Raw genomic sequence first — 16,688 nt, 5'->3', positions numbered from 1 at the left:
AATGCAAGTTGAGTACTTTGGACAATGCCTGGCGTATAATAAGTGCTCAATAAATGCTAGCTGCTATTATCATCATCATAACCATTATCACCATAACATCACCATCACCATCATCCTTACCCTCACCATCACGGTCATCATCAAGGCCGTCAGCAGCACCAACATCCCCATTATCAATACTGTCATCACTGTCATCATCATCATCCTCACCATCATCCTGAGCAACCTCATCCTCACCGTCACCATCATCATCATCTTTACCACCATCAGCAGCAGCAGCACCATTGTCATCACCATCATTGTCACCACTACTCCCATCATTATTGTCATCACCATCATTATCACCAGCAGCAGCAGCATTCCCAGAGGTTTCGTGGTCTTAGAGTAAGCTTGTGCTGTCTTGCGTCTGTCAGTGTTGTCCAATACAGTGATGTGTTATTCTTTATTATGTAGGGCATTATCTGAGATGTATTTACATCATTGTTGACCATTTACTTCTTTTCTCTCTCAGAGTCTTGTAGTGTGGCCCTCCCAGTTCTCCAGGGACCATTAAGAGATATTTGAGAGGAGGAGAACCGGGAGCTAATGTCATGTCCTCTGTTTGCAGCTCCTGTGAGAGGGCTGAACAGTAACAGTGAGGTGACTGGTTGGTCCTTTGGTCTTGAATTTCATGGCTGATGTAAGGGTCACTTCTGACTGGGAAGGTCTTGTGTGGGGCTGGGACAAATGGGATGACTGGTAGGACAATGATGTGTTCACCCGTGAGGATTTTTCTCCATGAGGCCCACTTTGCTCATTTGCTTTTGGGAACGGGGGGAAAGGGAGACTGAGAATGAACTGGAAGGGACACCGTGCACACAGCATGCTACACCTGGATGTGGCCCTCTTCTCACCTGCCTGCTCCCAGGAAGTGGGAGTTCAGGTGGCCATGGGGTTGCCTTCAAATTCTCAGCCAGTTTCTGGACAGAAAGTGAGTTGCATCTCTTTGTACCATCTGCTTGGCCTTTCATTAAAAAGCCTGTGATTGTATCCTCATGTCAATGTACCTGCTCCATTTCATGCTCCTTCCCCCTTCTCTTGGTTCCCTTGCATAATAAAACAGTGGCACAAACCAAACCAAACCAAGCTCTCCTTCGCTGTGTCTCTGTCGTGTCACCTTTCTTCACCATGTGCCTTGCATGCCATTGCTCTGCTGCCTCACACCAATGGTGGCTGTGCTATGGGCTAGAGATGCTGGGTCTCTGAGCACAAGCCCCTGGAGTCTAGAGGAGGGGCCAAAGTCATGGTGGGAGGGGCCAAGGTTCTGGTGGGAGCAGGTGGAAAAGACATCCTGCTTAGAGTGTCCAGGGCCAACGGGGCTAATGGCTATTTGCCCAGAAGAAACGACCTTCTCGGGCAGGTAAGTAAAGTAGGACAGTGGCCACTTTCCTTACCTGTCCTGTCATTCATCCCGGAAAAGAGAAGGTGCTGGGGGAGGAGTGGGGTGGGGAGGAGGGCACAGAACCAGGTGGGGGTATGTGGAGTGGCTTGTCCTGTCATAAGCGGTATGATCTTGGTCAAGTTGCATTATCTGCATGAGCCTCAGTTTTCTTACCTGTGAAGTGGGGATTATAACGAGTTTACCACCAAGTCTGAGTAAGTGGGATTCAGTTAATGAACTGGGGGTGAGGGTGTCAGTCAGTTTGTCAAAGGAGGAGAACTTTGATGCCTCTCTCTCTCTCTTAACAAAGCCTATTTCCTAGTTTTGGTGTTTTGGCCCACTTTCCAGGACCCCAAGTCCTATCTAAACCCCATAGGCAAAAGGATGGTAATACGGATCAGTAGAAAAAGCGAGGGCTTTTGGGTTACCCAGACCTGGGATCAGATTCTCATGTGGTCACCATAGTAATCTATTGCCAGTAACAAATCAGCACAAACAACCACCATTTATTAGCTCCCGGCTGGCCGGGGGGATGTGGCTGGGTTGTCTGCTCAGGGTGGCACGCTCCAGGTGTTGCCAGGCTGCTCACCTTCCTCTCTGGAGGCTCTTGGAACAGTGTGCTTCCAAGCTCATTCGGGTTGTCAGTAGGATCTGGTTATCATGTGGGACTGACGGCTGCATTTTTTGTTGGCTGTTGGCAGAGAGCTGCTCTCAGTTCCTAGAAGCTGTTTGGATTCCTTCCCACATGGGCTTCCTCCATCTTCAAAGCCAATGATGGGGAATTTCTCCCACGTTGAATTCCCGTCACGCTTCAAACCTCTCTGATTTCTGTCTCTGGCCTCTAGACTTGGATTCGAAGGGTTCATATGATGAGGTCAGGCTCACCTGAATGATCCTTTAAAGTCATCTTAAGCCATGTGACGTAGCCTGACCATGGGAGTGACTATTGCATGACACTTACCGTTCACACCCTTACTGAAGGACGCGGGCGGGAATCTTGGGATTCAGTATACCACAGTCACTAATTGGCTGTGAGAGCCTGGGAGGGTAATGAGCCCCTCTGGACCACAATGTTCTGATCTCTAAAATGGGGCGGTTATAGGTTTGTAGAGTACCTAGCACATAGTAGACGCTTAGTAAATGATAGGCCATACTCTTTCACCTAATAATTGTCTCCAAAACCCTTAGACAGGGCCCAGCCTTCACCCCTATTGTTATTCTTCTTTGCAGACTGTGTCCTAAGTGGAGACACCTGTCCCTATGGAAGGGCGGCACTAGAAACATCGAGCAGAGCTCCACAAACTTACCGGGCATAATGATAACATAATAACAAAGCAATGACCTCTGGTGCTGGTTAGAAGATGCTTCCCTGAGTCGCACCCCCTGAGATTCTCCTTCAGTGGGTCTGCGGTGGGGCCCGGATCTGCATTTGTAATGGGCACCCTGGGTGATTCTGATGCGCTGATCTTCAGGCCACACCAAGACGTCCAGCTAGTGGTTACGTGTGCACACTGTGAAATCAGCGAGCCTGCTTTCAAAGCTTGTCACACCGTTCCCAGCAGCGTGTCCTTGGGGCTCGGCTTCTCAAAGCATTAGCTTCCTCATCTGTAAAATGGGCATAATAGCGGTTAACTGCCTTGCTGAGCAGCTTGGGGAAGTAAATGTGATAATCCTTGTAAAGTGCTCAGCCCAGAACCTCGCGTTTGCTGAGTTCTCACTGCATATTAACAATAATAATAATTACGATTAGTATAATAACCCAGTGGCCCCAGGCCTGTTCCTTGCCTCTCATTTGTCGGCCTGTGGATGTCTGAGCAGTGGAACAGAATCAGTGGCTCTGAAATGCTGTTTCAGGTTGAAATCTTGCTTGAACTTCAGAGAGCTGGTGGGAGAGAATGGAGGTCACCCCACTGCCCCCATGGCAAAGCCCTCTGTGGCCTCCTGGCCTTTCTTTTTCTCCAAAAGCCATTCTTGGATGTGCCCGTCCTTTTCTCATCAGGTTGGGACTGGCACACACAGGTAACCTGGAAACTGGGCCACACTCCACAGAAGCAAGTGGCCTCCAGCTCAGCTCTCAGCTGCCCTCCTCTGGCCCCAGGGCAGTGCCCAGGTCCTGGGGCCAGGCAAGTCCCTGTATATAAGACGTCCATGTGCTGTGGCAGTTTCAAAGAGGGTTTGTTCTTCCCTGAAGTCATTTCCAATTCTCTCTTGGAGGCAGTCTTGGTGCAACTACCCCAGGGGGTCCGCCTCCTCTCCAGGACGAGCACATCCTCCAGCTCTGGTCATGCTGGGCTTTGATGTGGCGTGTGGCCACAGCAGGCCTATAGGAGGGGACACAACAAACCTGGCCGATGGGTCCGTGCACTCTGTGAAGGGAAGAGAGGTGACAGCAGAGAGCCTTCCTGAAAATTCCAATTTTAACTTTCTCTGTCAGCTCGCACACAGGTCTCCCGGGCTCCTTGGGCTGAAGCCATGCCTGATCCCATGCTCCTGCCCCAGTGCTCCCAGACTCTGGGGCCATGGCGGCCCGGGGAGGTGGAGATATTCCCCTTGCTCCAGCCAGTAAAGTCCTTGTCCCATATTTCCTGTTTCCTCCTCCCGGCATGTCCAGGTTCCATACTCAGCCTTTCTTCCCGGCCCTCCTGCTCTGCCCATGGAAGACATGGGAAAGTGCTGAGCCTAGATCATCCCCAAAGCATGGTTGCTGTGGTCGTGGGTCGGGGTTCGGGACAAGGTGGGTGGTCTCAGGCCTGGAAGAGTCAGCAAGGCACGAGCTGGGACTTCTTGTGCCACCTCTACCGCTCTGTTAGAAGTGTTTAAATACCTCCGGTCCTTAGTTTGGGAACCAAGGACAGAGAAGGGGTGAGATGGCATGTAGCAGTTACTAATGAGCCATTGCTCATTGGGGGACTGGAGCTGAGGGGTGACTGGAAATTCAACCTGGCCACACCCCAGCATCCTAGGCCCAGAAGAAGGTCAGTCTGTGCCCTGGGATGCAACTGCCTAGCTCTGGGGACTGCCTAGGGCTTGGGGACAGGCAGGCCCCTTGGCAGGAGGCCTCTGTGTGACTGTGCCATTGTCCTACGTGGCTTGAGGCACCCTTCCCAACTCCCTAGCAGGCAGCCATTCCAGGCCTGTGCCTGGGCTCTGGAAGGGGTCAAGTTAGCAGAGGGCAGCCCACGGGCCCCATCGGCCAGCTGCACAACTCACTCTGAGCCCTCTCTTTCCCTCTCTGCAGCCGGGCCAGCACACTGCTCCCAGCCCCCACCTGGCCGTGTACACCGGGACCTGCGTGCCCCCCTCTCCTTCTAGCCCCTTCTCCCCCTCCTACCGCTCCCCCAGGAGGCCCTTCCCCTCGCCCGGCCGCTTCATCCGGCGGCCCAGCAGCACCGTCTGCCCATCGCCCATTCAAGTGGCCTTGGAGAGCTCTTCGGGTGCGGAGCAGCAGGGGGAGGCCAGCGGATCCAGGGCCCACGGTGGGCCCCCTGACGCCGAGAGAAGCGAGGCCGCCCCTGACCACTCCCAGCCTCGGCCCCCTTCCAGGGCCCCTCCCAAGGCCCGCATGGCACTGTCCTTGAGCAGGTTTCTGAGACGAGGCTGTTTAGCTTCACCAGGCTTTGCCAGGCTCTCACCCAAGTGCCCCCCTGTGTCCCACGGGAAGGTGCAGCCCCTGGGGGACGTGGGCCAGCAGCTACCCCGGCTGAAATCCAGGAGAGTAGCCAAGTAAGAACCCGAAGGGCTTGTGCTGTGGGCGTATGTGTTTGCACACGTACATCTCTGAGTGTGTCCATGTGCACGTCTGTCTGTGTGTGCTTGTCCGTCCGTGCTGTGTGCATGCATGTCTCTGTGCACACCTGTGTGCATGTTATATCTGTGGTGTGTGCATGTGTGCACATATGCCTGTGTGTTGTGTATGTGTGTGTTCACGCATGTATGTCTATGGTATGCACTGAGGTCTGTGGTGTGAACATGGTCTACAGCTTGGGGCTGGGGGGCTGGGTAAGGAGGAGGATTCTGGGCTAGCAGACACCACAAATAGGCTGTTTAAACCCCTTGGCCACAGGACTGCTTCCAGAAACTCAGTGTTGTCCTCCCCTGTCTTCCTGAGAAAGAGGAGAAGGAATGAATGTCTTTCTTTTCCACCTTTTTTTTCCTGCTATGCTCTTCCGCCCACCCTGCCCACCCCGAGGACATTCGTTTAATGAACCCATTGCACTGTTCAAGGGCAGGCGGGGTCAGTAGCAGCAGAGGGAGCCACAGGTGGTGAGAGGCACGGGGCATGTTCTGGGGGGGTCCCCTCCCCTGCCTTAGGTGCCCTCGCCTTGCCCTCCCCGCTCCTGCATTCACCTGCACAGACTCTCAGAGGGGTATGCGGGGTCCTTGCTCCTGCAGTGGTTTCTGGGAAAACAACAGTGCCCAGTCTCTGCCGAGGGGAGGCCCCGCTACCTTCCTTTTGGGTGGGGCTGCAAGCCTGACCTCTGGGAACCCCAGGTGCCCTGAGACAGCTCCCTGGGGGCAAAACAGAGGCTCCGAGGGGTGCTTGGTAACTCCTGGACCAGTGACAGAAAGAGAAGCTGTAGACAGTGCAAAACAGAGAATCAGTCCACCCTTTATTTGTTTTTTGGGGAGACAGTCAGGGCACCCCTGGACCCATCAACATGCTCCTGGGTTTGGCCTGCCTGGTCTTGGAGAAGGAAGGCGTCCTTAGGTTGCCATGGAAACCCAAGCATCCATGGTCTCTGCTGTGCAGTGTGCTTGTGGGAACAGCCAGGAGCAGAGGTTATGACCTGCTCCTGCCTGTGTCAGTCGGGGGAGGGTAGGAGGGGGTCAGAACCGAGGTGAGCATGTCTATTGATTCTTCCCAACTAACCTTGCTGAGGGAATGTTCTAGATTTGCAGCCACTGTCATGCCACACACATGGGCTTGGGGCTTCTAAAAGGCTCTTTTCTCAAGGGCCGCCACTTCATCAGAAGGCAGTTTAAAAGGGTTGAGGATTAAGTACTGACATGTCCTGTAGGAACATCCCAAATTCATCAAAATCATAAAAATTCAAGCCTCTCGAAAATGAAATCACCTTCTGAATTATCCTAAATTCAGCATGAAAACATGAGTCCCCTTCTACCCCAATAAAAGGGATCCGCTGAGCCAGTCGCTGCACACACAGCTTTTAGCAAATGCACCTGCGGGCTGCTCTTCTCCAGGGATGTCAGGGCAAGCTGGGGATTCGGTGTCCCTCTGTCCCCACATACTTGCTTTCCTTTTGTGCCTGAAGCTTTTTCCAGATCAAAATGGACGTGCCTACCGAGAGCGGGACCTGCCTGATGGACACAGAGGACACCGGGACAGGAGATTCAGGTGACCAGGCCATAGAAAAGGAGGTCATCTGCCCCTGGGAGATCCTGGCCGAGGGGAAAGCTGGCTGAGCCCAGGCCTTGAACCAAGAAGATGCTCCCAGTAGACTCCACCAGATGGGGCCACGCGACACGCTTGCTCTCGAACCGAAGTGCATTAAGATCATATTTGGGGGCCGGAGAGACAAGATGGGGTGGATTATGGGGAAGAGTACTCTGGCTGGGCTCCCAGTGGCCGACTCCTTCCCTTCCTCCTGACCTTTCCTCCCTTGGGCAGAAGACAGGCATGTGGACCAGAGGACTTTCCTTGCTGCCTTAAAACCCATAAAAGGTGAACTTGCAAGAGTCTCTTGGATTGGAATGTTAGTGTATGTCTGGTATTATTAGTTATTTATGAGCTATTATTTGTGGGTTAAACCCATGTCTTCTTTGGTTTTCTTGGCAAAGGGACATTGAGTCACTTCCAAGAATTTCTTCCCTGTCTAAATTGGTTTGTGCATGGCACCTCTATCAATGGAGCTCCCCAGGGGGTGCCCCAGGGTGTGGCATCATGCAGGAAGGGGGAGCTGGGGAAATTCATCTTTCTAGAATGCCAAGTGTGTTGTTCAGATCCACCAAGAAGCAAACACCAAGATGGGATTAGACGGGCAAAGGATTTGTTAGGGGAAACACCTGTGAAGGACAAAGGGAGAGCGCTGGAGAAGGGGCGAGGGCTTTCAGACCATGCAGGTGCAGGGCTGACCTCTGGGGAAGGAGGGATGGGCAGGGAGAGTCTCAGATGGCAGCACAGTTCCAAGAAAGTTTTTGGCCAGCCTCCTGGAGTGTCCTTGAGCCAAAGTCACCGTTGGAGGGGTCCTGTGTCTTATGGGAATCGTTCTGCAATAGTACCTACATGTCCAAGGTCATTGCCTGGGAGTGCCTCTGGGAAGACTGGCCTTGGCATGGACGTGCTGGTGGCCGTCAGTCCATATGCTCCTTGTAGCAGGAGGTCGAGTGGGCATTTTCATGTCCACTGCACCCACCCAGTAGGCACTTCTGGAGGTCTGACCCTCAGTGCACCCCTCCCACCTCTTCTCCAGTTATTCACTCAACAAGCGTTTACTGAGCCCCTACTATGTGCCAGGCACTGTGCTAGACCCTGGGGGTGCAGGTGTGGGAAGACTCCTTGCCTCATGGTATTCATCTAGAGCAGTGGTTCTCAACTCGGGGACAACTTTTCCCCCAGGGGACATTAAGCAATGTTGGAGACATTTTTGGTTGTCCAGATTGGGGCAGGGAGTGCTCCCTACATGTGGTGGGTAGAGGCCAGGGGACTTTCATCCTGTACAATGTGCAGGACAGCCCCTGTCCCCTCCACAACTAAAGATTATCCGGTTCAAAGGATCAGTGCCACTGTTGAGAAACCCTGGTGCCCTGTTGAGAGATGCCCTGTGCTGCTGGGCACGTGACCCTTCTCATTGAGGTTTCTGCCCCAAATCCTGAAGTGTTGCCCCACAGAGTCCTGCTGGGATCATAATTGGATTGGACAGTGGGTTGAGATTAAGGGCTACCTGGTGAATAAAATATTTGTTAAAAGTTGCATGGAAAGTCCTCATAGGAAAAAAATTCAAATGGTTTGCCAAACTACTCATTATGCCCCTCCCTCTAACCCTCAGCTTCATCAGAATTCAATTAGTAGATAAGGGCCTCTCATTTGCTTTTCACCTTGGACAACTTACCTTATTAGCCCATAAACACTGGGGCTGCTGAGTCGTCTCTGCGCGCTCCTCAAGATGAATGGTGGGTAGGTGCATGGCCGAAAGCTGGACTTGCTGGCCCTGCAGGGAAAAACAGATGCTTCACTGCTGAAAGAGCATCTCATTTTAGATTCTATAGAGTCCGCTCCATTGGGCTCATAAAAGAGTCACTCACTCATCCAGGATAAGGAAACTTTTCTCCTGGAGTGTAAGTGAAATAGGCCAGCTCGTTCTTGGAAGGTGAGTGGGCCAATTAATTTGATGTCTTTATTGCAAAGCTGGTCTAAAATGAGGTTAAAGGCAAAGCAATCCAGACCCTTAGACTACCAGAGTCTGTGTGTCTGGAAATAAGGAGAATCTCAACCCTGGACTTGCATGCTGGTGTTTCTGGGGCTCCACTCCCAAGGCCCCCAGGGTTCTAAAGAGAAAAGAAGACCATGTGGATCCCCAGCATCAATGACTGAAGGCTGCAGGATCCACTGATTGGATTAGGTAAGATCCAGGTTGAAGCGCAGTAACAAAGAGACCCCAGAAGGAAGTGGTTCGGACATGAAGGAGTTACTGCCTCTGTCACATAATTGTCCAAAGGCAGGAGGCAGTGCAGGGAGACTGGAGTCTAGGGAGGAGAAGAAATCCAGGAACCAATACTTTTTTATCTTCGTGCTCCACTCTGCCCCTGGTCACCAGTATGATGACTCTCCATCTCGGGTGGACACTAGAATCTGCTGGGGAACCTTGAAAAATCCCAATGCCCAGGCCACACCTGGTCCAATCATGTCAGAATCTCTGGAGGGAGAGCCCTGGCATCTGGATTTTTAAGAGTCTTTCCCAGATGATTCCAATGTCCAGGCAAGGTTGAGAAACACTGCCCTGGGTGGTGATCCAGTGTCCAGACTGGAGTGGCAATGAAGCTGGTTCAGCATCCCCATGTCCATGTACATGCCCAGGGAGACAATGGGAAAAGAGGAAGTGGTGGGAAGGCAGTTTCTTAAGTTCATAACCTGGAAGTAGTTTGTGCCATTTTCACTCACATCCCATTGGTCTGCACAGGGTCACATGGCCACACCTAGCTGCAAAGGAGCCTGGGAAATGTAGTCTCTAATTAGGACAGCTTGTGAATAGCTAAACTTCTGGAGGTTCTAACAGTAGGAAGGAAGATGGGGAGAATGGATATTGGCAGACACTTTGTCTCTCCCACACTGTAACTACTGTACAGTTTTGGCAGGGAATGGAAAGTAGGATGGAAAAAGAGAGAATATAGGAGATGGGGCACAAGAAGACAGCAGTGGCTGATTAATTTTTGTTTGGCCAAATAGTTGGTAAATATCTATAAAATGTAGCTGTGCTCTATTCCATGATTGGGTGGCTTTTCAGTCATTCACACTAAATACCTGCTAGTTGCTAACCCCCAAGCAAGGTACTGGGAGTAAAGCTGATTTCCTCATGGAGCGCTATTATTGCTCCGAAGCAAGCTGGGGAAGTCGGATTTATGGGTCACTGGTGGAGTGTAGGGCTGCGGGATGCTCGAGTCTTGCCCTGTCCCTTCTGACTTGGGACAGTTTCTTGATGAGGAAATCAAGAAGTTCCCAGATGAGGAATGGGAACTGGGGGTGATAACTGGACCTTCTTCATAGGGTTATTTGGAAATACGTAATTTTTTTTTTTGATGAAGATTAGCCCTGAGCTAACATCTGCCACCAATCCTCCTCTTTTTGCTGAGGAAGATTGGCCCTGAACTAACATCCATGCCCATCTTCCTCTATTTTATATGTGGGACGCCTGCCACAGGATGGCTTGATGAGAGGTGCGTATGTCTGCACCTGGGGTCTGAGCCGGGGAACCCCGGGCTGCTGAGCAGAGCTTGTGAACTTAACTGCTACACGTTGTTAGTGCTGTTGAGTCGATTCCGACTCCTAGTGCCCCTGTGTACAGCAGAAAGGAAGCCTGCCAGTCTTTTTGTGTCATCCTCTCACCTTCCAGTGCTGTATCAGATATACTTGGCTGCTATCCATAGGAATTTCATGGCCAATTTTTTTCTGAAGTGGGTGCCCAGGTCCTTCTTCCTAGTCTGTCTTAGTCTGGAAGCTCTGCTGAAACCTGTCCACCATGGGTGACCCTGCTGGTATTTGAAATAGGGGTGGCATAGCTTTCAGCATCACAGCAACTTGCAGCCACCACAGTATGTCAGCCAACAGACTAGTGGGTGGTTCCCTGGCCACGAACCCGGAAACGAACCCGGGCCTCGGCAGTGAGAATGCTCAATCTTAACCACTAGACCACCAGGTCTGGCTACATCACATGAGCTGATACTTATATAACTTTGCCTGTTCAGAACTTTATAGGGTGCAGGAAGAAAACAACTTTAATTTTCCCCTCCAGCTCTCCCTGTAAACCTACATTGTGAGTTATTTCTTTTCCTAATCCTGGATGAAACCACAACTTTTCTGGTCCTTGTCAGATAATAAAACCTCCAAACAGTGTCAGTGACAAGAACCATCTCGATTTAGCTCTGTATGGAGTTTAGATGTTAGCATATGAGCAAAACTCGGAACTCATCCAAAGGTGAAGTTCCTTCTCTCCTCCAGCTTGGACTGTCCCAGGCTGGGACGCCTGTAGTGGTGGCGATGGAGAGAAGGAGGTCAGCTTCCTCCCTCTTCCCTGCCTTGCCCTTCTTGACTTCCTTCCCCGCTCATGCAGCCTCTGGCTCCTGGAGGGCTGGGTGGGAGAACCAGGTAAGTTCTTAGTTGACTGACACAGAAACCAACCTTCATGGTGCTCGCTGGGGTTTCCCTGCTGGCTCTTACTTAGACGGAGGTTTTCCTAGATTCTTGGGGCCTCCTGGCCTCAGCTTCCTTGGTCAGAAGAACCATGAGTCTCCTGCAGTGGCTACGTGAGGATCTCTCTTGGCCCTTGAGCATCCTATGGCCCACATCCTGGTTGTGGTCACATCCCTTGTTGTGTGGGGCAAGATTTAAATGGCTGCAGACCAGCTCCCTCCTGTGCAGCCCCTTCAGACCCCGGCATCCTTGGCCCGACAGGGCAGCCCTGTCCTCTGTCCCTCCTCTCTGCTTCGTGGCCTCATCTGACCTCAGCTTCCTCCAGTTGTTTCCCTCTCACTCTGGCAGCACAAGTCAAGCCCTCTGAACGGCCCCTCACTTAGCTTAAGAGAGGGCAAAGCACCTCTTCCCCAACAGGTGGGATTGCAAGAACGACTTTCTGACCATAGCCAAGGCTAGTCCCACTGGTGTGTCCAGCACCTCATTTTGACCTTGACAAGTGGCTGGTACCTACTGTTTTATTCTTAGCCTTTGGGACCACTATAGAAATGGAGACAGAAAGAATCCTATTTTAACATCCCATTACATTTGTCAAAGTTTCAGGATTGTCCTTATTTTCTTTCTCTTGAAAATCTATAAGCAGAGCAATTTCCTTTCTCCAGGAGTCCTAAGGCCTTTGTCTCTTTGCCCTTTGGGGAGGGGACCCTTGGTGGCCTATCTGAGGCTGTCAATTCATTGATTCTCAGAGTGGACAGTGCTGCCCCTTGCTTATTTGCTGGGAAAGAGAAGAAGGATCTTTAAGGAGTCTGTACTGGCCAAGTACTCCAGGGACCGTGGGTGGCCAGAAGGTGAGCTGGGGAGAGGGTGAGGGGACATGGGGCCTGGGCTCACCTTGGCCTCAGAGGCCCAGCCCTCTGCTCTGGGTGCAGTCTTCTCCTCACACTTCACCAGAAGAGGGAGTCCGAGGCTCACGGATCCCCAAAGAGCGGCGACGGGCATTTCCCCTTAGCCCTGTGCTGAGAACAGAGAGGGATTGGAGAGAGGTACTTTCCTGGTTGCAAAGCCAGACTGGGGTGCGGTTGGGGAGCAGCAGAAGGGACTGGGTCTCTCCTATGCACTTTGTCCTTCTGTCCTTGGCCCCAGGGCCCCTGGAGCTGGCCAAGGTGGAGGCCGATGAGAGAGAAGCCTCTTGCTCAGCCTTGTCCTCCCTGCGTTGCCCTTGGCCTTGGGGCCCCTGCAGGATTCTCCTGGCTGCTGTGCCCTGATGGGGATGAGAGGCCGCTGCTCTGTTCCTGATGGCCTTGGGTGAGGGTTGAGACTCTCTGCGGAAAAACTGCAGAAAGAAAATTCCTTCCCTCGCCTGTAGACCACGAGCAGTGGAACCCCACCCTTTGAGGGCCATCTCCTTGTGGCAAGATCTGACTCCTAGGACTGGAAACTGAGCAAGCCTCAGCCACCTTTTGCTCCTCAGACTGAGTGATTTGTCAGCTCCTCTGTGGAGCAGGTGAGGCTGGAGGGCTGGGGCATCCAGAGAGGCCGGAGTGGGGTGATACACAGGGGAAATAAATGATATCAGAAAACTAGTTTTCAGCTTCTCCGCTGCTGGGAGGGACTGGCGTATGGCCATGTGACAGAGCACTGAGGGAAGAGCATACTTATTTTCTTCTCAAGAAGTAGAACAAGGATGTTCAAAGGCCCCTGAGTAGGAGGGGTATATTAGGGATGCGGAGTTGGGGTATAGGCATGGTCTTAGCAGCAGCAGCCATGTGTAAGGAGGGGAGGGAGCCTGCCCATGTGCACAGAGTTGTATGTGTACACACACGTGCATACGCCAGCACCAGGGACCATGTGTGGACCCCCTGTTCTGTGTGTGCGTGGAATGTCTGTGTGGTGCATACATGGGATGCTGTGGATGTGGATCTGATACTGGCTGCAGTGGGGACACTATGGGCACCCCAAGATGACAGTAGATCAGTGGTGAACTTGGAGACCACAATGCATGTGGAAAGCAGCACAGGATGTGTCCTTGAGAAGCCTGACGTTCATGAAGAACACCTCTGTCTCCCTGACCCCACAGCGTTTAGGGAGAGATGAGCACAGCATGCCAGACAAGGGTGCTGGGGTGCAGTGATATTCAACTGACATGAGCGAGGCCATATTCTGGGCTGGTCCTGGGCAGAATTACAGCAGGTCTCGTCTCTGAACCTCTGGAAAGAAAACCTTTTTTCATAGTCTGTCTTCTAACCAGCTTTTGCACCCCCTGTTCCCCCTCCTCAACGAATTGGCCTTGTCCTGAAGTTCCCGATCTTGGAGGGTTAGGGATTCAGACAAGCACAGCTCAGAGGCTTACATTCAAAGAACTCTCCATGAACTCCTGCTGGCGTTTAATCCTGGCTACATCGCTGTGGGCAGACAGCGTCACCACCCTCATTTTACAGATGTGATCTCTCCACTTAGAACTGCTAGGAACTCTCCAACTGAAGTCTAACGCACGTTCTTCATATATATGTGTGTCAGTTAGTAAATATTTCAGACCTTGCAGGCTACATTTGGCCTCTGTCACATATTCTTCTTTTTAAAAAAGAAACATTAGGGGCCAGCCCGGTGGCGCAGTGGTCCTTCCGCTTCTCAGCGGCCTGGGGTTCGCCGGTTCGAATCCCGGGTGCGGACATGGCACCGCTTGGCACGCCATGCTGTGGTAGGCATCCCACTTAGAAAGTAGAGGAAGATGGGCACAGATGTTAGCTCAGAGCCAGGCTTCCTCAGCAAAAAAGAGGAGGACTGGCAGTAGTTAGCTCAGGGCTGATCTTCCTCAAAAATAGATAAATAAATAAATAAGAAACATTAAAAATATAAAACCTATTATGTATCTGATAAGGGGCTAATATCTAGAATGTATAAAGAACTCCTACAACTCAATAACAAAAAAAACCCTGCAACCTAATTAGAAAATGGGGCAAAGGCCTTGAATAGACATTTCTCCAAGGAAGATATACAAATAGACAATAAGGATATGAAAAGATGCTCAACATCACTAAGTGTTAGGTAAAAGAAAGGCAAAACCACAATGAGGTACCATTTCACACCAGTTAGGATGGCTACTATTAAAATAACCAGAAAACAACAAGTGTTGGAGAGGACGTGGAGAAATGGAACCCTTGTGCATTGTTGGTGGGAATGTAAAATAGGCAGCCCCTATGGAAAATGTACGGTTGTTCCTCAAAAATTAAAAACAGAATTACCATATGATCCAGCAATTCAGTTTCTTGGTGTACACCCAAGAATTAAAAGCAGGAACTTGAACAGATATTTCCACACTCATGTTCATAGCAGCATTATTCATAGTAACCAAAAGGTGGAAACAACCTAGTGTCCATAAATGGATGAACGGATAAGCAAAATGTGGTGTATCGATAAATGGAATATTACTTAGCCTTAAAAAGGAAGGAAATTCTGTCATATGCTACAATGTACACAGACGAACCTTGAAGACATTATGCTAAGTAAAATAAGCCAGTCACAAAGAACAAATACTGTATGATCCCACTTACGTGAGGTCCCTAGAGTAGCTAAATTTATGGAAACAGAAAATAGAATAGTGGCTGCCAGGGGCTAAGGGCAAGGGAAACGGGGAATTATTGTTTAATGTGTACAGAGTTTTGGTTTGGGAAGATGAAAAAAGTTCTGGAGCTGGATGGTGGTAATAGTTGTACAACATCGTGAATATACTTAAAGTCACTGAACTGTACATTTAAGAATGGTCAAAATAGTAAGTTTTATGCCATGTATATTTTACCACAATAAAAAACCATAAAAACCATTCTTAGCACAAGGGCCATATAAAGAGGCTGCTGACGGGACTTAGATCCAGGGCGAAAGTTTGGTGACCTTCATTCAGTGTTATTATTAGTATCATTATGGTTTTAACCAAGTGAGTCATTATGATCGTTATTACTGTGTATTATAGTCAATGCTTGTTTAACTTCAGCTACCTGTTTACCCAACTCTTTGCTCATCATTGCCCCTAGGATCCCACTTTCTCCTTCCAGATCCAATTTTCTTTGTACTGAAGTGCATCCTTTAGTGATTCTTTCATTGATGGCTTTGAGAATTAAACTGAGCTTTTGTTTGAAAATGTCTTTATTTTACCCTCGCAACTATTGTACCCTATTACTATTTTCATCATTACTATTAAATGATTGTATAGCTGAATAAAGAATGATAGATCGGGAGTAATTCCCCCTCTGCACTTCAGACATTATTTCATCCTCTTCTGCCTTGTCTTGTTGCTGATGAGAAGCCCAATTGCTGTTGCTTTATAGATTTTCTTCTTCATTTTGCTTCCAAGAACTGGTCTTTGTCTTGAGTGTTCTGCAGTTTCCTTGCAATGTGTCTGGGTGTGGATGTGCTTGTGTGTATCCTGCTTGGATGGTGCTTCTTCAATCTGAGGACTCAAGTCTTGTTTCCTTTCTCAAATTTCTCATCTGTTTCTTCTTTGAGTGATGGTCCTCCCTCCTGTCTGTTCGCTCTGTTTTCTCTCTTCACGAGCTATTATATGTTTGTTATATCTCGGGAGGAAATCCCTCTTTTTTCTGGGTCCCCTTTTCCTGTCCTGGGAAGCCCTCCAGTTATCCCAGCATGATGGAGGGGTCTTGTGTCTCGTCCTCCAAATCTTTAGGCCCGCAGCCACCTCTTGTTGCTCTCCCCGGGGGCCCATGTAATCATTTTCTTCATTCAGTGTTATTTCTACATTTTATAACAGAGGGGAGTCCATGTTACCTCAATTGTCTATCCAGGGCCTTCTTTTCTGCCACCACATAACTGCCTGCCTCTATATCTATTTAGCTATGTCTCATATTATCACACACCTATATATTCATATATGTATAAATACTGCTCCAAGTTGTCAAATTATAGTATTTCCCTCTCTATTGTGGCTCCATTTTAACAGAGACCTCTGGCTGAAGGAAATGCACCTCCAAACTTGGAATTGTAGGCACCACAACAACCTGTGGATATAATTTGGAGGCAGGGAGATTTACATTCCTTGGTGAATGTCTTATGAGGCTGACTCTGGCTCTGGTCCTGCTGTGAAATGCCTCTTCACTCTCCATCCTAAACACACAAATGAGTCTACATCATTCACCTTCATCATTCCATCCATCCACCCACCCATCCATTCATCCATCCACCCACCCATCCATTCATCCATCCACCCACCCATCCATTCATCCATCCACCCACCCATCCATTCATCCATCCACCCACCCATCCATTCATCCATCCACCCACCCATCCATTCATCCATCCACCCACCCATCCATTCATCCATCCACCCACCCATCCATTCATCCATCCATCCACCCATCCATTCATCCATCCACCCACCCATCCATTCATCCA

The 16,688-nt window shown here is 50.2% G+C and overlaps 1 protein-coding gene across 2 annotated transcripts in view; it reads left to right on the top strand.

Annotated features, from left to right (window-relative positions):
- Positions 1–8,343, top strand: part of RGS9 (regulator of G protein signaling 9) — a 64,019-nt gene extending 55,676 nt beyond the window's left edge. For both annotated transcript variants that reach the window (XM_070483479.1, XM_070483478.1), the window contains exons 18-19: positions 4,659–5,143; positions 6,694–8,343. In XM_070483479.1, the coding sequence (XP_070339580.1) occupies positions 4,659–5,143; positions 6,694–6,844 (636 nt within the window). In that variant the 3' untranslated portion in view covers positions 6,845–8,343. The remainder of the gene's footprint in view (positions 1–4,658; positions 5,144–6,693) is intronic.
- Positions 8,344–16,688: the final 8,345 nt, after the last annotated feature.

The sequence above is a fragment of the Equus asinus genome, chromosome 13 (genome assembly GCF_041296235.1).
Source record: "Equus asinus isolate D_3611 breed Donkey chromosome 13, EquAss-T2T_v2, whole genome shotgun sequence".
NCBI lineage: Eukaryota > Metazoa > Chordata > Mammalia > Perissodactyla > Equidae > Equus > Equus asinus.
The sequence above is the reverse complement of the archived record's forward strand: the minus strand, read 5'-3'. Positions and strand labels throughout refer to the sequence as shown.